Source organism: Corvus moneduloides, chromosome 6 (genome assembly GCF_009650955.1).
Source record: "Corvus moneduloides isolate bCorMon1 chromosome 6, bCorMon1.pri, whole genome shotgun sequence".
NCBI classification, from domain to species: Eukaryota; Metazoa; Chordata; class Aves; order Passeriformes; family Corvidae; genus Corvus; species Corvus moneduloides.
The window spans coordinates 48,558,123-48,584,193 of NC_045481.1; the positions used below are offsets into that span (position 1 = coordinate 48,558,123).

The window sequence follows — 26,071 nt, forward strand, 5'->3', positions numbered from 1 at the left end:
GCACGAGTCACTTGCTCTTCCTCTTCTTCAGAAAATAATCCAAAAGTCTCACCTTCAGGCCAGTTCATTATAATTTCCAGAACCCCAGGGCGATTCGGGTTTCCAATACGGGCATGCTGTGTGATGAGGGCGATCCATTTGCTCCATGTAGTGTCAGTGGCATGATGCATGGAAGGAACCTTTCCCTTGAGCATCCAACCCAGCACCAGTAGTCGGGGTGCCAGAAGCAGCTGTGCTTCAGTGCCGATTACCTCTGAGGCAGCTTGGACTCCTTCATAGGCGACCAAGATTTCCTTCTCTGTGGGAGTGTAGTTGGCTTCAGACCCTCTGTAGCTTCAGCTCCAGAATTCCAGTGGTCAGCCCCAAGTCTCACCAGGCACCTTCTGCCAGAGGCTCCAGGACAGACCATTGTTCCCGGCTGCAGAGTAGAGCACGTTCTTCACCTCTGGTCCTATCCTGACTGGGCCAAGGGCTACTGCATGAGCGATTTCCTGCTTGATCTGGGGTGAAGGCTTGCTGCTGTTCAGGGCCTCAGTGGAAATCGTTCTTCTTGCGGGTAACCAGGTAGAGAGGGCTCATGATCTGGCTGTACTCGGGAATGTGCATTCTCCAAAAACCTATGGCGCCTAGGAAAGCTTGTGTTTCCTTCTTGCTGGTTGGTGGAGACATTGCTGTGATCTTATTGATGACCTCAGTGGGAATCTGATGTTGTCCATCTTGCCACTTTACTCCCAGGAATTGGATCACTCGGGCAGGTCCCTTGACTTTGCTCCTTTTGATGGCAAAGCCGGCTTCCAGGAGAATCTGGATGATTTTCTCTCCTTTCTCAAATACTTCCTTTGCTGTGTTTCCCCACACGATGATGTCGTCGATGTATTGCAGATGTTCTGGAGCCTCACCCTTTTCCAATGCAGTCTGGATCAGTCCACGGCAAATGGTGGGACTGTGCTTCCATCCCTGGGGCAGTCGGTTCCAGGTGTATTGCACACCCCTCCAGGTGAAAGCAAACTGGGGCCTGCATTCTGCTGCCAAAGGAATGGAGAAGAAGGCATTGGCAATGTCAACAGTGGAGTACCACTTCACTGCTTTGGACTCCAGCTTCTACTGAAGTTCCAACATGTTCAGCACGGCAGCGCTCAATGGTGGCGTGACCTCATTCAGGCCACGGTAATCCACCATCAGTCTCCATTCTCCGCTGGACTTATGCACTGACCATATAGGGCTGTTGAAAGGTGAATGGGCCTTGCTGACCACCCCTTGGCTCTCCAGTTTGCGAATCATCTCATGGATGGGAACCACAGAGTCTTTGTCGGTGCGGTATTGCCAGCGGTGCACTGTTCTGTGGCGATTGGCACTTGTTGTTCTTCGGCTCTTAGCAGTCCCACGGCAGAGGGGTCATCTGAGAGGCCAGGCAATGTACTCAGTTGTCTGATATCTTCTGTCTCCACAGCAGCTATCCCAAAAGCCCAACGATGTCATTTTGGGTCCTTGAAATATTCATTTCTGAGATAGTCTATGCCGAGAATGCACGGGGCCTCCGGGCCAGTCACGATGGGGTGTTTCTGCCACTCATTCCCAGTTAAACTCACTTCAGTTTCCAGTACAGTCAGCTGCTGGGATCCTCCTGTCACCCCAGAAATAGAAATGGGTTCTGCTCCCACATACCTTGATGGCATCAGAGTGCATTGAGCACCGGTATCAACCAAAGCCATGTATTTTTGTGGGTCAGATGTGCCAGGCCATTGGGTCCACACAGCCCAAAAGACCCGATTATCCCTCTCCTCTACCTGGCTAGAGGCAGGGCCTCTCTATTCCTGGTCATGGTACATGTTGCTCCCTTCTGGTGAATATGCTCCTGAAGTCCCTTCAAGAGGATCGGTCAGATTATCATTCCTATACCGTCTGGAGTTCTGTGTGAGAGAGACTGGAGCAGCGTTGACTCTAGATGAGCTTCTTGTAGTAGTTGTCCCTCTTTTTAGTTCACGTGCCCTGGCTGCTAAGGAGGAGGTGGGTTTTCCATCCCACTTACTCATGTCTTCTCCATGTTCTGAAGGAAAAACCAGAGATTACCTCGTGGGGTGTATCCTCTCTCCCTGGTTGGGGAACACCTGCTCCTAATGGCAGAGACTCTTGTTGGTTCTGGTGAGATGTGGTAAATCTCTTCCTTAAGTTCCTTTTTCAGTTTCTGATGGCCTTCTTCAATCAAGCTCCGGACTTGCTCAGCCAGCCTTGTTTCCACGGACGAGACATGGGTGTGAAACGGGATTGTGATGGTGTCCTTGTAAATCCTCAGTTTGTTCACCAAGACGCCCACCCTGTCCTCGCCTTCCCTCCATTGCAGCGTTGCCAGGTAACGGGAGTACATCTCTGGTCCAAGGTGTGCGAACTCCAACCACATCTGTGAGGTGCACTGGATACCATCTGGGCTCTTAGGAAATCTCTCGTCTTCTGAGAAAATGGTCTCCAGCACAGCCAATTCCCTCAGGCACCAGATACCTCGTTCCATTGTGCTCCATTTTCCTTGGTGCACCTGGAGGTCTTCTTTACAAAGGTACCTGTCCCTTACACTTGTCAGCAGTCGCCGCCAGAGGCTGCGAGTTTCTTGGGTTCTCCCGATCCCCTGGTCAATGACCACATCCCGGGACAGAGATCCCAGTTGCCTGGCCTCACTTCCATCCAGAATGGTGTCATTGGCTGCAGCGTCCCAGATGCAGAGCAGCCAGGTCAGGATAGACTCATTTGTCTGGCGGGTGAATTCCCTCTGCAGGTTGCGCAGCTCACCCAGGGATAGCGACTGAGTGATGATCTCTGGCTCTGCCTCTTCTGCTGGGTGCGAAGGTCCTGCTGCATCCTCGTCAGTCACTATGTGGACTGATTTGCTTTTTGATTTCTTCTTCTGCACGGGGGCAACTGCAATTGGTTTAGGCTGTTCTGGTTCAGTGACGGTTTGTGTGGAGATGCTGACAGCACCTTTGGTTCCTTTCTCCTCTGTGACAGTCTGTGTAGACATGGACCCTGTTGTTTTGCATTTGGTCTCTTTCTCCTCTGTGTCAGTCTGTGTAGAGATTGACACAGTTATTTTGTGTTTGGTTTCTTTCTTCTTTGTGACAGTCTGTGTAGACATGGTGTTTGTTGCTCTGCTCTTTTTCCCTCCCTCATCCTGAGGATGCTGTGCCATAGCTCTGATTCTAAGCATGGTGTACACAGTACAGGCTGTACAGAGAAGACAAAGCAGAACTAACAGCAAGTTTATGCCGTCTTTGACATCCAGAGGGAATTCAGTATTTTCAAAAACTGCTGTGTCAGGCCTGAAAGGCTGGAAAAAAACATTCTTTAATCCTTCCCCAGGGGCTAGGTGTGATTGTTGAGGAGATCCCAGACATAGGAGCCCAGACTAGGACAGCCAAACAAAACTGAGTATATATTCCGAATGGTATTCATCGCCTCACAGGTTATTATGCTATAGACATAATAAACCATTAAAGCAATTCTCATACCATTCCCTGGTTTTAACAGGAGTAATACAACAGGCAGGCAGTTCCCCATGTGAGGAAAAATATAGAGAGCAAGATACAGTACCCATGTAAACGAGCTGAGCACCATGGTGAATAGGTTTCTGTTAATACAAAGTTGTAATTCTGACTTTCTCTCAGAGCAAGCCCCACAATGGGCGCCAAAAATATGTACTAGTTTGAAAACAAACCAGTGGGAGGCACCAAGTCAGAATATCAATTTAATGGGGAAATTAAAGAAAAGGAAAAAAGGAAAGAAAACACTGGTTCGAACTGACACAGTCAAGATACAACCTGACTCCCTGTTAGTCCAGGTGGTGGTAGCAGTTTGGTAGAATGGTGGCTGCAGTCCTCTGAAGCAGTGATCCTGTAGAAAAGGGTCTGCTCTTCCTCAGAAGGTCCAGTGGTTGCTATGTAGCTCCTGTCCTCTGGAAATCCAGTGGAAGGGTTGTCTCTGGTGTTCAGAATCTCAGATTATATCCAGGATGGGATGCTTGGTTCCTCCCTCTGGGTGGAGCATCTCACAATGGGGTAATGAGTCATGAGGCAAAGTGTTGATTAGGCTCATTAACAGAAGATAGTCCGGAGGGAGTTATCTCTGAGTCATGCAGCAGGACAATGATGGGCAATTAACAGCAAGATAGTCTGGGGGGAGGAGGCAAGGAAACACTGCCCCACCTGATTTCAACAGCTCATGAGGATGGTAATAGAATACACTGCAACCCAGGACACATTATTATCCTTTTCCCATGTGTTTGTTAAAGAAATAGTTTTTATCTCCTTCACTTTCCTTCGAGGAAAATTTATTTTTCCCAAACCTGGTAGGGGAGGGATAGTGACCTGCCTTCTCTCAGAGGATATATTTCTAAATTTGGCCAAACCAGAACAACTGCTCTTCAGTAAAGCTCTTCTTCAAACTCTAGATATAAACCCGAACCGGTGTTCTTCTCCTGGACTGGAGAACACATGCTGGGAATACCAGAACCTATCAGGCCAAAGGGCAGATTGAAATGCTGCACCCCTTTGGTCCCATGGGGCCAGAGATACCTTCACACTCTGAAGAGGACTCAGACCCCAGCTGCTGTTACAACAGAGACCAAGAAAACCTCTTAATGGTGAGGTCCTGCTCTGCAAGGCATCATCTTTGCAGACTGCAAGAATTGCTACCCTAGAAACTGCATAACCGATGGTGCATTGCTGTGAACTCTGAAAGTCAAATTCCAATCAGCAGAACTAGAAATAGACAGTACCTCTCCCAGTTTTCACTCCAAAGGCCAAATGTCTACACCAGGAAGACATATGAAGTTGCTTATTCAGCTATAAGCAACAGAAAGGCCTGGGGCTGTTTAATGTGTAGAGAGCTTTGATGTTCCAAAATGCTGCAGTAACACCAGGAATATGAATAGAAAGGAGGCTGTGGGGACTTTTTCCCTTATGTAAAAATTGTTCTGATTCATCAAGGAAGAAATTGGACGCCACTCAAAACCCCTATAGAGAAAGAAAGTAATTATAAACTAAGGATGCAGTGTATGCACTCTGCTGACTATGACACAGTATTACTGGGGAAGAGTACACATTATTAAAAAATACATCCGACTCAGAGCCATATGTGCTAGCAACACACAGACATTGTTAGTGACTGTATCTTTGTAACTGCAGCAGCTAGATCCTGCAATCTTTACTCAGGCAAGGCATTTTTCATGCTGGCATCGCCAGACACCATTTTGGCCCAAGCAGGGAACAGAAGAAAGTTCTTTATGTACAAATAAACACAGCTGAGATTTCCCCTAGCCCGTGTGTTCAAGCATTAGGTGGCAACACCAAGCCCATATATGAGTGAGGGATGCAGCAGCAGAACACACATGCTGGCTTTTAAACAGATTTCCTCAGCGGACTCTGGCTAGATTACGCTAAAGCTTGAGCCATAATTGACACCTCTCTCTGCATTAAGGAGTAATAGCCCCATCTTACTGGAAGAAATCCTGGTCTGACATAGCACTGGTGTGCAAGAGGTGGTTGAGCCCCACATGTGCAGAATCACTCGAGCAGTTCACGTCTCCATCCTTTCCCTGCTTGGAGGCACTGAGCCGGAAGAGGCTGGAACAACGCAGGGCAAGCTCCAAAGCATCCAGCCAGCATCGGCCTGTGGAAACAAAAGGAATTATTTAAGCATAGCAGAGTAAATAACACAATTCATGCATTGCTTCTCAAAAGTTTCTTGCCTGGAGTAAAGCTCATTAGCATTATAATTCAGGAAGTCACTGTGCAGAATATATTTTTCCTATACATAATCTCTATTTTATCTTGCCAGGAATGGTGTGTTTTAGTGGCTGCATGAGTAATACATCTGCATGGGTGATACAATCGGAAGCTCACCCCAACGCCCTCTTCCCTAATAACATCTCCTTCTGATCTCCCACAACTTGTTCACATCCCATTGCCCCTTTCTGATTTAGTCTGAGATGCAGGGAATGTGTATGGGTACGGTGATTCCACACCACCCAGCATCTCATATCTGCAAGTAATGCACTCCCCAAAACACATTCAGCACTTGGCATTCCCACCTCATGCACTTCCCAATGGCAGGGAGATACCAGGGCACTGAGCCACACGGGAGAGGTCCCTGCTTACTTTGAGATCACTGAACCACAGCCTGCTCAGGGGTCCCTCGCTGGGTGTAGTGCTGCAGTAACCATCATTCCAATCGAGATCCAGGACGGTCAATATGTGACAGAGTGATTGAGAAGAGAAAGTTGCCAGGCTGTTCATTTTCCCTCTTTCTTGGCTTTTTTTTTTTTTCCCATTCCGTCTCTCTGCCTCGTCCATCATATAATCTGGGTGGGGCATTATTTTTTCTTGCCACAAAAAAAATCTTTACCCGAAGGGTTGATTTTGCAGAAACTATAACCGTGGCACAGAGCCAAGATAAACTGCAGTTCCTGTGCACAGCCACACTGGAATACATTATGGCCTGCACAGGGCCCACAGACAGACAGCAAATGAAAAGCACAGGAAACAAAACTGACCCTCGGCTCCTTTTGCAATAATCCAGACAAGGCTACAAAGCTGCGTGCAAAAGCCCGACCACCACAGTGCTGGAGCTGCTGTACTCCTGGAAACACCTGAAAATAGCCTGCTTCTGTAGTGTAGTCATTAATGAGGCCAGGGCACATGCAAATTGGCTGAACATTCGAGAATTGAAGTATCAAGGGAGTCATCCTCTAATTTCAAGCTTGTAAAACAGAGCTCTTCATTACACTTCTCAGAACACATTTTGCAATAATCAGAAGTGTGATTGAGAGGCAGTGAAGGAAACAAAGGATTTTGCTCTAGCAATGGCAAGTGCTACAAACAGGGTTTCCCTGGACTACATTCATTCCTGGACCCATTTGGCAAAATTTTCCAGTAGATTCTTTTCTATCACCTAGCATCAAGCACATGCATAAATCTCACTGGGTCCTGCTGCTCTCTTGGGCAGAATTCCCATCAACTTCAATATGACCAAAATTTGTCTCTATAAGATCAATGAGAGTTTACAAAAAACCCCCTAGAACATGTATATAAAGAAATATTTATATACAACTTGAGTGGCTTTCAGTGCTTGCTTTGATACAAAGCTTCAATCAGTGAAATAAAAATACCTCAGATCTTTGAAGAATTGCACTTGAACACTTAGCTACAAACACTGCAGAGCGCCAGTCATTTATTCTAATTTCATCCCACAAATTCCTTCAGCATCAGCTTATGATTTAATAATAACACCACAAATAATGGTTAATAAAAGATTAGAAAGGTTGAATGCTGTTGGAATTGATTTCGCACTATTTGGTATTTAACAAATATTCTTGCATTAAGGCTTTACAGACAGAGATTTATTCCCTTCTCTCTATGTGGAGGATTTGCATGGATAACCCATTTGAGTTAATGGCTGCACTGAGCAAAAATCCACCTCCTCCTACACATCCCTTCTCCCCCAAACCCACCACTATCCAAATCTGTTTCAGGCTGTGCCACGCAAGGGAGCACACTCCTGCTCAGGCTCCCTGCCTTGACTCTCCTCTGCCTTTAAATTTGCTTTTCTCTTGCAGTTCCATGGAGTGAGAGCTGCATGATTTGACATTTGGAAATGCTGCATGTGTCAAGATATTTTTATATTAAATAGGCTGCTAAAATCAGGTGCTTTGACAGGTAGGTTGATTTGTAGCAGCATGAGCCCTTTGAGGCAGCACCGAGGTCATCTCCTCAGTGCTCTGCAGCTCTCACATACACTCATTATCCTACGACGGCTGAGGCAAGGGAGGCCCCAAGTCTCCCTCAGACATCCCCCTTACTGTTCCCCTGCAGCCCAGCCCTCCCTGGGGATGTAGGCAGAGCAGCCCATGCTGGCCATGACCCATGGGCAGCTCTTTACCTCCACCCCGCTGCCATGGATGTTCACCGGTACTGACACGATCTTACAGGCTTGGTCAAAACTTTGGGGTTCACCACGTCACCAGAGGAAATTTCTACACAATATACCTAGGGTTTCCATCTCTTTAGATAACTCTCTGGGAGGTGGTATGAGAAACTTGATTCTTTTCTGAACACTTATTCAAGGAGCTTAAATTAAAAAACCCCAAAACATTAAATATTCATTTTAATAGTCCCAGGCTGATACATAAAGCATTAGAGGAACTATCTGTGCATCAGCAGTCAGCATTCCATGGGCCCTGCAGCAAACAGAAATGGCATCAGTGTACACCCTTGTTTTTCATTTCTAACAGAAATTGAGCCAAAGGAATGTAAACCAGAAATGGGCCCTCAGCCATCAGGTGGTGCTGTGAATCCAAACAAACATATGTCACTAATCCACATGTAAAATACGGGCTTCCCTCTGCAAATAAAAGGTTACATTCTCTGCAAGTCAATGGTGTGTTAATTGCAGCATAACACCATAAAATTACACCCTCTCCATTTCAGGGATTGCACACAAGATAAACCTGTTTCCTTGCTAAAGGCCTTTATGTAATGTTTTTACATCTGCGTGACCTTTCTATTGAGTCGTATTCTTCTGGATTGTGAAGATGATACAAAAATGCTAGCATTTGGATTACTTAATTGCTTACCTGACAAGTCTACTCAGTCCCTCAGGAACTGCAGAAGGGGAGAAACGAATATGGTCATGTAATTAAAGGCTGTCACCTACAGTCACGGTACTGCATGAAGGCTTCATGGCTAACTCAATTCTCACATGTTCTAATTTTGAGTGGGTGACTCAAGTAGGTTTTTTGTATACAGGGTAATTAGATCAGGAAAGAATGTAAGATGTGGGTTCCATCAGAGAGGAATGGCAGCCCAAAAGGGTGTATATGAAGGAAGCAAAAAAAAGGTTACAATAATATTCTTTTAGAAGGTTTGAGATGTTTAAAGCTGCAATGCAAAGAATGTAATCAGTTATAATTTTTCACACACTGTGGCTTAAACCAAGCATTTGTTTTAATTGTGAAGAGAAACCCAGAAATATATTGTCAGCCTGTGGCAGAATCTTCCCACAGGCTTTTAGGCTCTTCTCCAATCAAAATATATAAAACAGAGAATTGTTTATGTTTGAAAAGACCTCTAAGATCATCAAGTCCAGCTGTTAACCAAGGACTGCCAAGTCCACCACTAAACCATGTCCCTAAGTGTCACATCCACATGGTGACTCAGCCACTTCCCTGGGCAGACTGTTCTAGTGCTCACCCACTAAGCAGGTCACCTTGTCATAGAAGGAGATCAGGTTCGCCAAGCAGGACCTGCCTTCCCCAAACCCACACTGGCTGGGCTCTTGGTTGTCCTGCACATGCTTTCAGATGGCTCCTGCAATACAGCTGTGCAAATGGGAATCACTATGGCTCCTTGCAGGACACTTCCTGGGTCAGCAGGACACATGCACCATGAAGAAACCTGGAGACTGCAAGGCTGAATAGGAGCAGGCATGTGCTTGCACCAACTCCTTTTTTTTTCACAGACAAAAAGAACTACTAAAACCAAGAGACAAAAATAATTTCTTCTCCATCTCGGAAAAAATAAATAATCAAAACAGAAGGTGCTTATCCTGCTAACCTAGGTTCAGTTCAAAGAAAAACTTGAGTCTGTCCTAGTCTTTGAAGAGATGTAAAATTAAAAAAATACCTCACAGGACAAAAACAGGCAGCACTGAAAACACTCAGCTATTCAGTTTTGAAATTCTTTGCACTCACCTAGAATAACTCATAATCTGATGTGCCAAGTCTATCTGCCACATTTTGCAGCAGCTGGTCATGGAGGACACAGCCAATGTTCTCTCAGCACTCACCAGAAAGAAAAATCTGCTCTAGATGGAATCACACCGTTACACACAGAAATACCAGTCTGGGACTATACTTCTTTTCCACTGCATTCCTGTAGCTGCAGAACACCTGGGATGAATCTCTTGCCAATTAAGACTTCAAAAGGCTCATGCCGAGAAACCACACATTCCTCCCAGAGAGGCATCACTATGGGAATATTATTCTTCTTGAATTATTAGTCATTCAGCTTTGGCCTCATGCCTCACACTTACAAGATAGATGCTTTTAAAAATCAACCTGAAGTAGACTGTCACCTGGAAATGATGAATTCTTGCTCAAGTGCACACAAATCAGGAATCGTGAGGAAGAGGCTGATTTGGTTTAGCCAGTGAACATTAAGGTCATCGTGTTCAGCTGACTGCTTATTTTGCTGTACCACTTGGGTGCCTGCGTGCATGATTTCTCACACTTTGGCTCTCAAGATGCAAGGATGTGAGCTCTCAATTAGCTTCAGGTGCAATTTATGCAGTGAACTTAATGAAATCTTGCTGCAAAAGCCTGGATTTTAAACTGCTGTGAAAGGTCTAAGGAATAAGAAACGCAGACATAAAGCTAAAAAGAAAACTTCTATTTTCTCCAGAGCTGCCAGGATCCAGAGATATATCTCATTGTTAACTTGGTTTCAAATTGCAATCTTCCTTGTGGTTCTTTGCTTCTGTGCGTGACGCTTATTTCAGTAACCTAATTTCCTCCCCAGATGAGAGCATCAGTTTGGGGGGAAGGGCCAGATGCCTAGAAAAGAAACAACAACCCTGTAAGCCAGACCGTCAGGATTTCCACACAACTCCATCCATGTTAGGCAATGGAGCCTCCCCAGAGCATACCTGAAGGAGAGGACAGACATAGGGAGTAAAATGTAAATGTGCTTTACAATTCCACTGTTAAGCTTTTAACCCTTAGTAATCTACCACTTTGAATTCCGTTAGAATACGCCCTGCGGTAGCAGTGCCCATGGCAAAGTGGAGATCCTCACTGTGAGAGCTAAGCAGGTGACTTAAAATGCTTAGGATGCACCAATTAGATCTCAGGAGCAGCTCCAGAATGGTCTGGGCAGGAAGCTTGGGACAGATTGAAACTATTAATTCTGAGTCACTCCTCAGCATAAATCTGAAATGCACGCATAGCGACTGGTTTAGAAAAAGCAGTCTTCTTTTTTGAAACTGCTAAGAAAGAAAGTCCCTGCACTTGTACAGGTTGAGCCCTGTAGGCTGACATGACCTTTCCAGAGGTTGATGTTTAAAACACCTCAAAACGCAGACTGCTGTTCTAGTCTGCGAATGTGAAATCTGCTGTAGCTGGGCAGTGGTTCTGCAGATTGTCCAGAAGTCAGGATTTTAAATCCTACCAGCAGTCTGTCACAGATGGTACAGCAGAGGGGCAAAAAGGGATTTTGAAATGCTGAGAGAAGAAGTAGGCCATGTAGCTGCTGATCGTGATGTAGCTGCCTGGATGGCCGAACTGTACATCTAACATATGCTGCAACTCAATATTCCCCAGCAAGTCAGAGGCCTCCACGAGTTAGTTATATTTGCCAAATGCTTAGTTGTTCATTTTCCACTACTAACATGGGAGACAGTGTTAAAAACACAGCAAGGACACCTCCTTTAGAGACGCTGTAGATTCACACAATATTGCGCTATGGGGAGATGTGAACACACTACAAATATATACACAAGGGCCCAGATTCCACCTGCCCCCCTCAGCAGGCTTAGCTCATTTTACCTCAATCTCCTGTCTCTCTTGCATCTTCTAGGTTTGTCCAGCATGTTAAAAAAATGAAACAAACTCAGGCACACCCTCCTGGAGATGCATCTTCACAACAGGTGAAGCAATGTAACAGCCTACAACCATTTCAGTCGTGTCTTCCGAGCTTAAAATCAAGCTGTATTAACTGCAAAGTACAAGCCCTTGCTGCAGTTTATACAGAATTCTTTAAATGTAGAAGTTTCTATTCCTTGTGTCCTTGTTTGCATATGTTTACATGACCTAGTGACATACTATTTCTAAATCACTCATCTCCAAGTGTGACACCCATGTGTTTGGCCATTTGTCAGGACATGTGTTTGGGAGGGAGCTGTTCTTCCCTCTTGTCTGGAGATTCACATCCTGCCCTTCTTACACAAAGTATGACCACTTCCCACAGCTCACTAACCTCGGCTGTGAAGTCAAATACTTGCGTTCAGCTGAAAAGTACACCACTTTTCATGCTAATATTTCTGGTGCAATACAGTATCAATTTTTTTTTGCAATGTCCACTGCTAAATGGACAGATCCCAAAGCTTTGGCTGTCATGATCACCTCATCAGATTCAGAATCTACCAGGCATAATGTGGGCATTCCAACCTGGGCAGGTGGCTCCAGGGCACTGCTGGTGCTGTTCAAGAGTTTATAACTTGTCTTGAACAAGAGGCCCTAGTTACTTTATGTATACACATTTAGGATATTTGATTGAGAGGCATCTCAGTAACTCCTTCCCTTGACCACATTAGCTTTCCATCTAATATTAGGAGACGATTCTCTACTGGAGAGAAGCACCAAAGTAAAGGAAAATCACACTAACCCCAAAGTAACTCTGTTTTGATCTGCCTGACCACTGCATGCTTCCCAGGAATCTTGGCCAACATCTTGGGTTTCAAAATGTGTTCACTTTTTAAGCTCTTATGACACCGCAGACATGTAATAATTAACTGGACAGAAAACTTCCCACAGGCATTTCAACACGTAAAATTCTCATGTGCCAGGTATGGTCCCTTTGGTGCTTTTCCAGCATGTGTTGTACAACCCAGACAGAGAGATCACAGCTAGAAAAGTCTTACCTCCTACGATCTCTTGGGACTATTGCTACCTTAGGAGCCTTTATGGGTAAGATTAGTTAGAACAAATCTAAATCTCTTCTACTCCATGTAACTGGCCTGTGGCAGACATTGTAAAAAGAGAGTAGAAGCTCAGCCACAGATCTCTTTCCCAGGCTGGCTCTATGGTTTAATAATTAATAATTAAATTAGTGGAAAGACAAGTGCATGGATCTCTAAAGAAATAAGATTTTATAAAACCTGGATTGACAGATGGTTGTTGAAGCTATTTGGTTGCCTAAGAACTCTGTGGGATTGTTCTGTATAGCTGTTCTGCAGGCTGTCTGTATAACTAAGGCTTGAAATGCCTCTAATTTAGCAGCTCTATCCCACAGCACTTTTTTTTTCCCCAGAGGAGATCGTTGCATCAATCTATCCCTTTCTAGACAGGTGATATTTGGAGCCAGGTTAGAATACTGTATTCCTCTACACAAATAAGCTACAAAATCATAATATTTTAGGAAATAGATGTTTTTCTATGGGTCTATATAACTTCTGCTTATTTTCATATCATTTCACTACACTGATGTCCTGGGTTGCAGTGTATTCTATTACCATCCTCATGAGCTGTTGAAATCAGGTGGGGCAGTGTTTCCTTGCCTCCTCCCCCCAGACTATCTTTCTGTTAATGGCCCATCATTGTCCTGCCGCATGACTCATAGATAACTCCCTCCGGACTATCTTCTGTTAATGAGCCTAATCAACACTTTGCCTCATGACTCATCATCCCATTGTGAGATGCTCCACCCAGAGGGAGGAACCAAGCATCCCATCCTGGATATAATCTGAGATTCTGAACACCAGAGACAACCCTTCCACTGGATTTCCAGAGGACAGGAGCTACATAGCCACCACTGGACCTTCTGAGGAAGAGCAGGCCCTTTCTGCAGGATCACTGCTTTGACAGAACCACATCCACCACTTCAGGAGGACTGCAGCCACCATTTTATTGGACTGGCACCACCACCCTGACTAACAGGGTGTCAGGTTGTATCCTGACTCTTGTCAGTTTGAACCAGTGTTTTCTGCCTTTATTTCTTTTTCTTTTATTTCCCTATGAAATTGTTATTCTGACTTGGTGCCTCCCACTAGTTTGTTTTCAAACTAGTACATATTTTTGGCGCCCATTGTGGGGCTGGGTGCTGAGAAAAGTCAGAATCACAATTTTGTATTGTAGAAGCCACCTACTCACTATGATGCGCAACATGCTTACATGGGTCTTGTACCTAGCTCTCTATATTTTTCTGCACATGGGGAACTATCTGCCAATTGTAATGCTCCTGTGTAGACCAGGGTGTGGTATAAAATTTGCTTTATTAGTCTATTATGCCCCCTGCATGATAACCTCCGAGGCAATGACCATAATTCAGAATATATACTTGTGGAGGAATTCCTTGTGGAACAGGGGCATATGATACCTCAGGACAGTCTGGGCAGTTTGGGAAACCCAGGGTTGTTGCAGAAGTGCCCCTGACAGGGCCCCAGGTTGAAGATAGGCTTGCAAGACACCTACTAGCCGGCAGCCTTGAACAGCCTTGGGAAAAGGTATACAGCGGTCCACTCCCCCACTGCTTAGAGGCTGTCTTGTGGGAATAGGGTGTGTATCTTTGCAAAGTATAAGTTGGTGTAAGAAAACAATAAATCAGAGCACAACGCTCAAATCGCATTGGTGTTCATGTCGTGACTCTGGCTGGTTCCCCTGCACCCGGGCCCCCCCCCCCCCCCCCCCCGGCTAAACCTGGCATCTGAACGGCAGGGACCCGAATGAGTTTTGCTACATGCAGGTTGGCTTAAACGCAGTAAGATTCTGAATTCATCGTATCGGTGCGGTGGATCCTGGGGAGTCAGAGCAGGTGGCCCCAAAGCCAAGTAAAGCCAGGGGCCTGGTCTCAAAGCCGAGTAAAAGGCCAGAGAATAAGCCCCAAAGCCGAGTAAAGCCGGGGGCTAAGCCTCAAAGCTGGAGTGGCCAGAGACCACAGTTCGCGCAGCCGAGCGAATGCCCACAGAGTGAGAAGCTATAGAAGTCGAGGCGGGGAATCGACTCCTGGCCAGTATTCTGTCTAAGAGAGGCCAGATTGTGAAAGACCGAGATCTTAACGCCCTCGTTACGTGGGCCCGGGAACATGGATTATTGAGATACACTTCGCTTTTGTTTTCAACTGAAGCGTGGTGGGAAGTTGGGAATGAATTGTGGCTGTCCACGATTGAGGGTGGAAAGGAAACTAAAGAAGCTAAAGCTCTTGGCTTAACCTGAAGAGCCATAGCTAGCACTCTTGCAGGGATGAAAGCAGAGAGGACAGCGCCTGCGGCCACCATGGAAGCTTTAGGGGGTGGTGGCTCCGGGAAGGAAACAGATGGGAGTCTTACGAAGTGGTGGCCAGAGACCAGGGTGGAGTCCAGGGTTGTACGGTTCTTCGGGCTGACCGCGGGAAGACCGATTAAGGGCACAGCGGCACCCATACGTTCGTTGCGGGAGTTGCTGGACTCGGCGGGGAAGGAAGTTACCCCTCCAAAGTCTGAGGGAGAAATGGCTGTGAAGGCGGAAGTTCCAGCGCCAGACCCAGGGGGCAGGGCACAGGCAGGCAATGGAGAAACGAGCGGTCCTGGCGCCTGGCCGAAAGCGGCGGCGCGGTGCGCCCCTCTGCCGGACAGCGGATCAGCGTCTGACAACGACGCAGCCTCTGCGGTTTCATCGCCTGTAGAGCCAGAGCCAGCCAGGGCTGCTGGGGGTCAGCCCCAAGAGGAAGAGAACCACCAAGAGATGATGCATGAAGTAATCAAAAAGCTTGCTGAATTATCTACACGGCAGGACGCACTGGAGACCAAGGCCTGTGATACTACACCATCAGCACCCTGGCGTCCTTCGGCCCCACCAGTCAAGATAGCCATCAGAACTCCCACGTTCCCATCAGGAGAATCGGGCACAGTGCCTGCAGCCCTTCCCTTCTTGTGAGGGGAGGTGCAGCCATCATCTATATCAGCCCTGACGGGAGGACTGATCCATTGCCAAGGAGATGGAATGGGGTTGTCCATGACGCAGTCATCGAGGGTGACTGGCACACAGTGGATGCCCTTGCCTGTCCTGTACTGATACAAGGGGACACTGCAAAGTGAGAACCCCATGACTGGAAGCTCTTGCAGCAAGCCAAGCAAACAGTCACCACATATGGCTTGCGGTCTGAAGCTGCCCGAAGCATTCTGCAGTTTATCTTTACAGCAGATGTCCTGTGTCCTAATGACTGCATCAGCATCGCACAGTTGTTGTTAACCCCTTCACAGTTCCTGCTCTGGGAGCGAACATGGAAGCAGCTAGCACAAGAAGAAGCTAGCAAACACCAAGGTGACACGCAAGACCGACTGTATGCGATCCAAGCTGACATGCTAACTGGGAGCGGGGCTTATGGAGCGATGGTGACACAGCTGACCATGCCCACAGTCATTCACCAGTTGTCACAGACTCTTGCTCACAAAGCCATGTTATCAGTACCTGATAAGAAGTCACCTCCGTTTGCAATGATCCGACAGGGGCTGTCTGAGCCATTTGGTCAGTTCATCGACCGTCTGTCAGCAGCCTTGAAGGATGCAACGGAGCTTTCTGAAGAGCTCCAAGAGCAAATGTTCCAGACCCTTGCTTTTGAAAATGCTAATAAGCAAACTAAGGTGATTCTTGCCACGCTGCCCCAGGGAGTAGGAGTAGCCGAGATGCTCGTGCGCACTAGTCCTGTGAAGCAGTCATCGCAAACAGCCGCTTTTACTGCAACACTGCAGGATGTCCTGCACAAACAGGGACAAGTCATCGCCGCAGCAATGACCAAAGGGGTGCAAGGACAGAAGGGGACGAAGGCTGCTGGCCCACCGCCTGGTCCCTGGATGGGCAGAGTAGCCTGTTTCCGCTGCGGTGAAGAGGGGTACCTGAGGTGCACTTGCCAGAAACCAGTGTGGTGCCACCGCTGCAATTCTGGCAACCATGCCACCATAGCATGCCACCGTGCAGGAAATGGCCAGTGTAGCACAGTGGGGTCTCACGCCAAGACACAATTGAGCGCCCCAGAGAGCCACGAGTCAAGTTCAACCCTGGTGGTTTCCTTCACCAGAACCAGCCCGCCACCCGAGGGAACCTTGGCGTGGACGTGGCAACCTCAATAGAAGTCACGCTGATGGACCGCCAGGTCACCCTGATCCCGACCACAGCCAAGGGCCCCCTGTCATCAGACGGCCCTCGTTTGGGTGGCCTACTTGTGGGGCAGTCATCAACCAGCCGGCAGGGAGTAGTGGTGCTCCCTGCAGTCATCGATGCCGACTACACCAGCGAAATGAAGATCATAGCTTACACGCTGCAACCACCCGTAACTATCCCGCAGGGCAGTCGCATTGCCCAAATCGTCCCCATTCCCCTAATGACCAACGGGGGGACCAGCAACAATGTCCGCTGAGACCACGGTTTTGGGTCCTCTGGGTTCGACGTGTTTTGGACATTGAACCTGACCCAGAGACCTCAGCGGCAAGTAATCCTGCGAAGGGGGGCAGAAGCCATCAAAATACAGCCGCTTTTTGACACAGAGGCTGACGTTACCATAATTAACCAGGCGGTATGGCCACCTGGTTGGGGACTGGAAAAACCAGCAGCCATGCTGGTAGGGGTGGGAGGAACACAAATCCCCCATGTAAGTGCAACCCCAATTACCTTAGAGTTTGAGAACAATCAAGATATTGTGTGTCGCCCCTACGTTACGAAGTTGCCTCACACCCTACAAGGCCTGATTGGATGTGACATCCTTGCACAGCTAGGCCTTGTGCTCACCACGGACCAGCATTTATGCTGATGGCCGCTGCCAATCAGCCACCCATACAGGCTCTCACCTGGTTAACAGATGAGCCTGTTTGGGTTGAGCAGTGGCCGGTAACAGACAAAAGGCTGAAGACAGTAGAACAGCCTGTTGCAGAACAGCTAGCGGCAGGACACATCAAGCTGTCGGTCAGCCCATGGAACACCCCCATCGTTGTGATCCCGAAGAAGTCAGGAAAACGGCGCCTCCTTCATGACCTTCACCAAGCAAACGCACGCATGCAAACTATGGGGGCGCTGCAACCTGGGCTACCGGCTCCTACAATGATCCCAGCGGGATGGCAAATCACTGCAATTGACTTAAAAGACTGTTTTTTTACAATCCCACTGCCTCCAAAGGACACAGAACGTTTTGCCTTTACAGTGCCCACTAAGAATCGCAGTGAGCCTACTAAGCACTATGAGTGGGTTGTTCTACCCCAGAGAATGAAAAATTCCCCCACGCTGTGTCAGCTATATGTTGACTGGGCACTACGTCCGATTCGACGATGCTACGCAGAAGCACTCATCTACCATTACATGGATGACATCCTGATAGCTACTGCTACAGAGTTCTCAGACCAAGAGATGCAATGGGTCAGAGAACACCTACATAAGATTGGATTAGAGATCGCCCCCCAGAAGATCCAGCAGACTGCACCATGGAAGTACCTGGGCTGGCACATATCAGACTCGCAAATTAGGCCCCAAAAGATCAAGCTACACACAGAAATCTCCACCCTCCATGATGCACAACGGCTGTTAGGAGATCTGCAATGGGTCCGCGGGGTCACGGGAATCACGAATGCCGACCTCACCCCCTTCCTGCCATGGCTGCACGGGACGAATGCTGCTGAACCTCGGGAATGCTCCCCGGACCAAGCAGCAGCTCTCGCCAAGGTCGCAGCTAAGCTGCGGCACACATGGGTATCGCACAGAGAAGAAGGAGTCCTACTCGCCATCCTCATCACCCTGATCAGCGCAGCAGGTTCACATGCCATCATCCACCAATGGCAAAAGATAAAGGGGGAGGACATCCGGATTCTCGAATGGATCTTCCTGCCAACTCAGCCATGCTTCAGACTGCAGTCCAGGGTAGAGATGGTGGCGCTTTTAATCCGAAAGAGTCGTGACCAGAGGGAGGCAGAGGACATCAGTATACCAGTCCAGACAGGGGACTTGGAGTGGATGCTGCGCCATGCGGAGGCACTGCAAGAAGCTCTGCTCGGATTCACCGGTGTGGTCCATAACAAGTACCCACAGGGAAGGCTGGCGCAGTTGCTGGGGCGCTATGAGTGGCTGGACCGCCTGCTGAATGTAGAACGGCCAGTACTAGGGCGCACAGTGTTCACGGATGCGGGGAGGAAGACAAAGTGGGCCGCCTGTGCATGGAAAGAGAATGACCACTGGAAGACTCATGTCATAGCAGGAGAACTGGCCGACAGCTTGCAAACACTCGAACTGCACGCCGTGATATGGGCCTTGCAACAGTGGTCGAAGGAACCGGTGAATGTAGTCAGTGATTCCCTATATGTCGTTGGAGTAGCCCAACGGATCCATGATGAAGAAATCCAGCATACCAACAACAAACATCTGGGCAGACTGCTCATTACATTGTGGCACACCCTGCAACAACAGACACATCCCTACTGTATCCTGCACGTTCGAAGCCACCAGTGGAACATCGGGCTGGGAAAGGGCAATGCCCATGCAGACTAGGCGGTGAGCTGTGCCCCCATAGTGCATCCCCTGCCCGCGAGCACTTTTGAGCAAGCCAGATGTAGCCATGATTTGTTCCACCAAAACGCAAAATCCCTGCAGAGACAGTTTAGGATCCTGCTCATAGAAGCTAAAGGCATAGTACAGGCTTGTCCCCGCTGTAGCCATCATGGCCCGGGGTTGGGGGTGGGAGTTAACCCCAAGGGTCTGAAAGCCCTCGAACTCTGGCAAAAGGACATCACTCATGTCCCTGAGTTCAGTCGACAGCGCTATGTCCATGTAACAATTGACACTTTTTCACACTTCCTGTGGGCTACCGCTCAAACAGGAGAGAAGGCACTGCATGTGGAGCGGCATCTGCTCTTGTGCTTTGCAGTAATGGGGGTACCCAAAAAGATCAAAACGGACAATGGGCCAGCATTCACTAGCAGTTGCCTAGAAAAATTTATGCAGCAGTGGGGGGTAGAACATATCACAGGGATCCCACACTCGCCCACCGGTCAGGCAGTGGTAGAGAGAGCCCATCGTACACTAAAAGAATATCTGAGCCGACAGAAAGGGGGAGAGATGGAACCAAGTAAGCGGTTAAGCAAGGTGCTGTTTACGTTGAACTTCCTCTCTCTGGCCGGGGATAGGGAGGAGCCTCCAGTGGCAATCCATCATCAGACAGTTCGTAGGGGAATCGAGCGGGCCCTTCCAGGAATAAGTGTGTCGTACCGTAACGCTCGAATGGGTTTGTGGGAGGGTCCCAGCCCAGTGCTATTTAACGGTCCAGGATATATGTGTGTTTCCTCCCCAGAGGGACCGTTGTGGGTGCCCAGCAAGTGGTGCTGTGCGACGCATACAGGACCCCGAAGCAAGAAGGCGCAGTCAGCATCGGCTCCTGAGGAAAGTGATGCCACGACTTCATCAGCTGGAATTCTGGAATCCTCATCCTGGGAAGCCTTGGGAGAGGCTGCAGCCGCGGCTGAGTGAGGGGGCTGAGAACTTGCCAAGATCCACCACTCTCTGTAGCAGGAGAAATAGCAAGACTCTGTGGCAAATGTAACAACTGCCCTGGGTGGTTGCTAGTGACTTGTGGTGGGTGTCGGGGAACCCTCTCCGAAGGTGGAGCCAAGAAGGGGAATTGTGTAAATTCTTGCATATAGCACCAGACTCAGAGGTAGAGTGGGGAAGTGTTTTTCACTGTCTTGAGACAAGGGCATTGGCGGACATCTTTGATCGGTTGTCTGCCCATTTAGATCAAGTGAAGGCAGTACGGAGTGTTGCAGTGTTAGGGTGAGCATTCTCATGTTCCGCTGCAGCATGTGGTGGCCCCCGAGCGCTGGGAAGTGACAAAGCAGCACTGGGCCCGCAAACATTCTGAGAGGTTTGCTTCTCATAAGCATCCTAACCGGGTCCCACACAATGTTGACAGCCATCCGAAAGAGACAAAACATGTTGGTCACCCTAGCTGAATTAACGGGGCAAGACTCCATGTGTTTGAGCCTGGCCACACCAGGGGACCCATTTTGCACCTGTTTAATCGGGGTCCCATATTTTAACCCGCAAGACTTCCGAGGGATGCTAGACAACAGCTCCCTGATAGGGAATGCCACAAACAATGGCAAGTGTTCAGGGCTGATCGGACTCAAGCCTGTGCAGCAGCGTGCCTGCTGGCAAGGTGCATTCTTGAAAAGCATCAGTGTCACCATGGGGACACCAGAAGAGTTAGATCTACTGGGTTCCACAAACCAGACTGGGGATGGTTACATGACATTCAAGCCTCCCACTACCAGTCAATTAAATGTTAATAAGCGCCTTTGGGCCACTGTTGACCCTCTTGCAGACAGGTTTCTGAGAAACCACGAGTCCGAAGTAATTTACCCCTGAATCAACCTCATGAGTCAAGCCCTGAAACACCTCCCCAGTGGTACGTTCTTAATATGCAGGGACCGTGCGTGGAATGGAGTTCCTGCCAGCCCACATGGGGGTTCGTGCTACTTAGGGAAACTCACCCTGTTCCATCCAGGCCTGCATCAACTCTTAAATATCACCCACCGCACTAAAACCAGGGTGCGGCGTTCAATCCATGAGCTCAAATGTAAAAGAAATGAAGAGCCTGTCTTTTGGAGTCGTGCTATAATTTGGCTAGCATCTATGTTTTTACCTGGTCCTTCAGCAGCCAGGGCTCACCCAATTTTACAAAAACTTGCTTGCTGGGCGAGGGATGAGTTAAACATAACTTCGCAGATGCTTGACAAGCTAAGTGCAGATGTTACTAGTGTTAGGCATGCAGTATTACAAAATCGGGCAGCCATTGATTTTCTACTATTAGCTCACGGCCACAGCTGTGAAGAGTTCCAGGGTATGTGCTGTATGAATCTTTCTGACCATTCTGTCTCAATTCACAAGCACCTCTCGGACCTCCAGAGGGGCCTACACAACCTTCAGGAGACAGACGACCCTATTGGAGATTGGCTTAAGGGTCTGGGTATCACCAGATGGCTGCGTACCTTGGTAGTAGAAGGCTGCCGATTGCTATTTGTAGTTATACTAGGCTTAATAGTATTTCGGTGTATTTTTTCTTGCCTTAAAGCGGGGCTGCGAAAGATCATCAACCAGGCCTGGGTTGCCCAAAAAGAAATTGGGGGATGGGTAGAGGAATTCCTTGTGGAACAGGGGCATATGATACCTCAGGACAGTCTGGGCAGTTTGGGAAACCCAGGGTTGTTCAGAAGTGCCCCTGACAGGGCCCCAGGCTGAAGATAGGCTTGCAAGACACCTACTAGCCGGCAGCCTTGAACAGCCTTGGGAAAAGGTATACAGCGGTCGGCTCCCCCACTGCTTAGAGGCTGTCTCGTGGGAATAGGGCATGTATCTTTGCAAAGTATAAGTTGGTGTAAGAAAAACAATAAAGCGGAGCACAACGCTCAAATCGCATTGGTGTTCGTGTTGTGACTCTGGCTGGTTCCCCTGCACCCGGGACCTCCCCTGCTGCTAAATATACTCAACTTTGTCTGCTTGTCCTATTCTAGGCTGCTACATCTGGGGCCTCAACAATCACACTCAGCCACTGGGGGAGGATAAAAGAATGGGTTTTTTCCAGCCTTTCAGGCCTGACACAGCAGTTTGAAGATATTTTGCAGTTTTTGAAGATCTTGAGTTCTCTCTGGATGCCAAAGAAAGTATAGTCTTGCTGTTAGTTCTGCTTTGTCTTCTCTGTACAGCCTGCACCATGTACACCATGCTTTGAATCAGAGCTATGGCACAGCATCCTCAGGATGAGAGAGAAAAAAAGATCAGAACAACAAACACCATGTCTACACAGACTGTCACAGAGGAGAAAGGAACCAAAGGCGCTGTCAGCATCTCCACACAAACCGTCACTGAACCAGAACAGCCTAAACCAATTGCAGTTGCCCCCGTGCAGAAGAAGAAATCAAAAAGCAAATCAGTCTGCATAGTGACTGACAAGGATGCAGCAGGACCTTCGCACCCAGCAGAAGAGGCAGAGCCAGAGGTCATCACTCAGTCGCTATCCCTGGGTGAGCTGCGCAACCTGCAGAGGGAATTCCAGAACGAGTCTATCCTGACCTGGCTGCTCCGCATCTGGGACGTTGCAGCCAATGACACCATTCTGGACGGAAGTGAGGCCAGGCAACTGGGATCTCTATCCCGGGATGTGGTCATTGACCAGGGGATCGGGAGAACCCAAGAAACCCTCAGCCTCTGGCAGCGACTGCTGACAAGTGTAAGGGACAGGTACCTTTGTAAAGAAGACCTCCAGGTGCACCAAGGAAAATGGAGCACAATGGAACAAGGTATCCGGTGCCTGAGGGAATTGGCTGTGCTGGAGACCATTTTCTCAGAAGACGAGAGATTTCCTAAGAGCCCGCATGGTGTCCAGTGCACCTCACAGATGTGGTTGGAGTTTGCACACCTTGGACCAGAGATGTACTCCCGTTACCTGGCAATGCTGCAATGGAGGGAAGGCGAGGACAGGGTGGGCGTCTTGGTGAACAAACTGAGGATTTACAAGGACACCGTCACAACCCCATTTCACACCCATGTCTCGTCTGTGGAAACAAGGCTGGCTGAGCAAGTCCGGAGCTTGATTGAAGAAGGCCATCAGAAATTAAAAAAGTAACTGAAGGAAGAGATTTACCACATCTCACCAGAACCAACAAGAGTCTCTGCCATTAGGAGCAGGTGTCCCCAAACCAGGGAGAGAGGATACACCCCACGAGGTAATCTCTGGTTTTTCCTTCAGGAACATGGAGAAGACATGAGTAAGTGGGATGGAAAACCCACTGCCTCCTTAGCAGCCAGGGTACCTGAACTAAAATGAGGGACAACTACCACAAGAAGCTCATCTAGAGTCAACGCTGCTCCAGTCTCTCTCGCACAGAACTCCAGACGGTATAGGAATGATAATCTGACCGATCCTCTTGAAGGGACTTCAGGAGCCTATTCACCGGATGGAAGCAATCTGAGATTCTGAACACCAGAGACAACCCTTCCACTGGATTTCCAGAGGACAGGAGCTACATAGCCACCACTGGACCTTCTGAGGAAGAGCAGGCCCTTTCTGCAGGATCACTGCTTCGACAGAACCACATCCACCACTTCAGGAGGACTGCAGCCACCATTTTATTGGACTGGCACCACCACCCTGACTAACAGGGTGTCAGGTTGTATCCTGACTCTTGTCAGTTTGAACCAGTGTTTTCTGCCTTTATTTCTTTTTCTTTTATTTCCCTATGAAATTGTTATTCTGACTTGGTGCCTCCCACTAGTTTATTTTCAAACTAGTACAACTGACATCTGCAAGCAGTTTTCAGTGTCAAGATGGTGTCCCTCACCATGAACTGTCCTCTTTTCACAGCAGGAGGAAAACAGCACAGAAGTCTGTAATGAAAGAAGGTTCTCTCCTATTCTAAGTGTCATATCAAAGGTGCATTTGCATTGTCTCGTTTCCAGCCCTTAGGAAAATGTAAAACCTAATCACTGGACCAGAAGGACATTACTTTCAAAGCTCATTTTGCTCCATAAGAAGTCCTTATGTCCCTACAGTTACTGTAGATGAGACCCAAAGGAGCATATGGGAATACGCGAGCCTCCTTGGTGGGGTAGGTGAAAAATACCCATAAAATGAACAGCCTGGGTTAATTTGCTATGAAAAAAAAAATTAGTCTGAAGGTCAAATGGAATGAAAACATGTTTTTAATCTTCTTTTCTACTTATGAATCACTGATATTTTAGGTCTGCTAAAGTAACTTACAGAGATTCCCACATAGCAAGCTGGCGTGTCTGTTATATATTGACCTAAATTTACTTTCCATAATTTTGTGAATTCCCAGAACAGTATTTGACATGTGGAGTCACCAGCATCTGGGCCTGCTAGACTGAAAACCACAGCACAAATTGTTTACAGGAAAATTCAGATGGCTGAAAGACATGTACCGACAGCTCTTTAATATTGCCACACCACTTTCCTCCAACAGATCCCTCCCTAGTCTAAGATGTAGGCAGATAACACACTAAAGTCTCTGCTGAACTGAAGAAACAGTTAAGCACCCCTCTCACCGCAGTTTTGGGATCAGCTCCTTCCACCCTTTAGTTTATACTGACTTGGTGTTTTTCCTCAATCGGAAGCCTAAGTCCTTCTTCCATACATATGGCCAGAGAGGTGGCTGTTCAGTGAGGGCAGTGAAATCTGCCAGGAGTCTGCTTGACCTATTCTGATCATTGCTAAGAGCAGTATTTCAAGCTGGGCAAGCCACCATTTTTTTTTTTGCATCAACCTATCTTCTTAACTAGCAGAAAGTATGCTATCTGAAGAAAGCAAACAAACCCCAAAACTTACCATCTGATTCGGAGGCTGCTCTGAAAATCAAGTAGCTGCTGGGAAGAGGCTGAGTGATCGAACCAACATTTTCTCCCTTTGGTCCCTGGAAATGCACACAGACAGAAAGATGTAAGGCACGGAAGCTGCAATGGACTTTCAATGTCTTTCCACCCTTCCCAGGCAGAGTGTGCATGGTTGTGATAGGAAAGAAGGCAGGAGCACATGGAGTAATTTGGAGAGACTCATTAGTAATCATGATACTGCTGCTGCAGCTCCGAGGCAGTAATGAGCTCCTATGCAAATGGGGCTTGATCTAACCTATGCTCAGCCCAAAACCTACTATGTTTATTCAGATCTGCAGGAATGGAAGGATCTTATCGCTGTCACTTGGGACAAAATCAGTCAAACCTGTGAGCAACACCTGAAGGGACTGGTCCATGAGGTGCTCCTGGGGTCTGCCCACAGCCTGACACACTCACAATGAAACACCCTTCACACACCACCACAAAAGCAGCAGAGCCACACCTTGTGCTGTGATTGCCTCAAGCAGAGAGGCAACAGCAGCTCTCCTGGAAGGAATAAAAAAAGGGGAACCTTCATCCTGAGTCTGTGGGAAAGGTGAAGAAAGGGAAAACCACAGACTGAGGACCAAAGGTCCCCCAGCATGGGCACATGCTGCTGGGTTGCAGTCCTTCACCTTTAAATCCAGAGAACCCTTATGCCGTGGTGCCTGAGGTGACAGCCACTCCAGGCTTTGCTCATTTGCCTTTAGTTTAGAAACCGTGGCCAAAAAATAAGTGTCTTGTAAACATCCTGCCACCATCCTTTCAGCATGACCCTCCAGAAATGATGCCCAGGGAAGCAAAGTCCATCCTGGATGAGGCACTTCTTTGAGCAGAACCACAGGCTCCCTCCTTGATCTCCTCTCTGTTTCCTTCTCTTCTGAACTCCAGAAGATGCTAAGAAAAAGCAGTTCCTGTATG

The 26,071-nt window shown here is 48.0% G+C and overlaps 1 protein-coding gene across 8 annotated transcripts in view; it reads right to left on the bottom strand.

Moving 5' to 3' along the window:
* The window catches only part of OSBPL5 (oxysterol binding protein like 5), a 202,842-nt gene that overhangs the window by 39,644 nt on the left and 137,127 nt on the right, over window positions 1–26,071 (bottom strand). For all 8 annotated transcript variants that reach the window (XM_032110746.1, XM_032110749.1, XM_032110750.1 and 5 more), the window contains 2 exons: window positions 25,107–25,191; window positions 5,484–5,655 (listed from right to left, as the gene is read on the bottom strand). In XM_032110746.1, coding sequence (XP_031966637.1) covers window positions 5,484–5,655; window positions 25,107–25,191 — 257 coding nt within the window. The remainder of the gene's footprint in view (window positions 1–5,483; window positions 5,656–25,106; window positions 25,192–26,071) is intronic.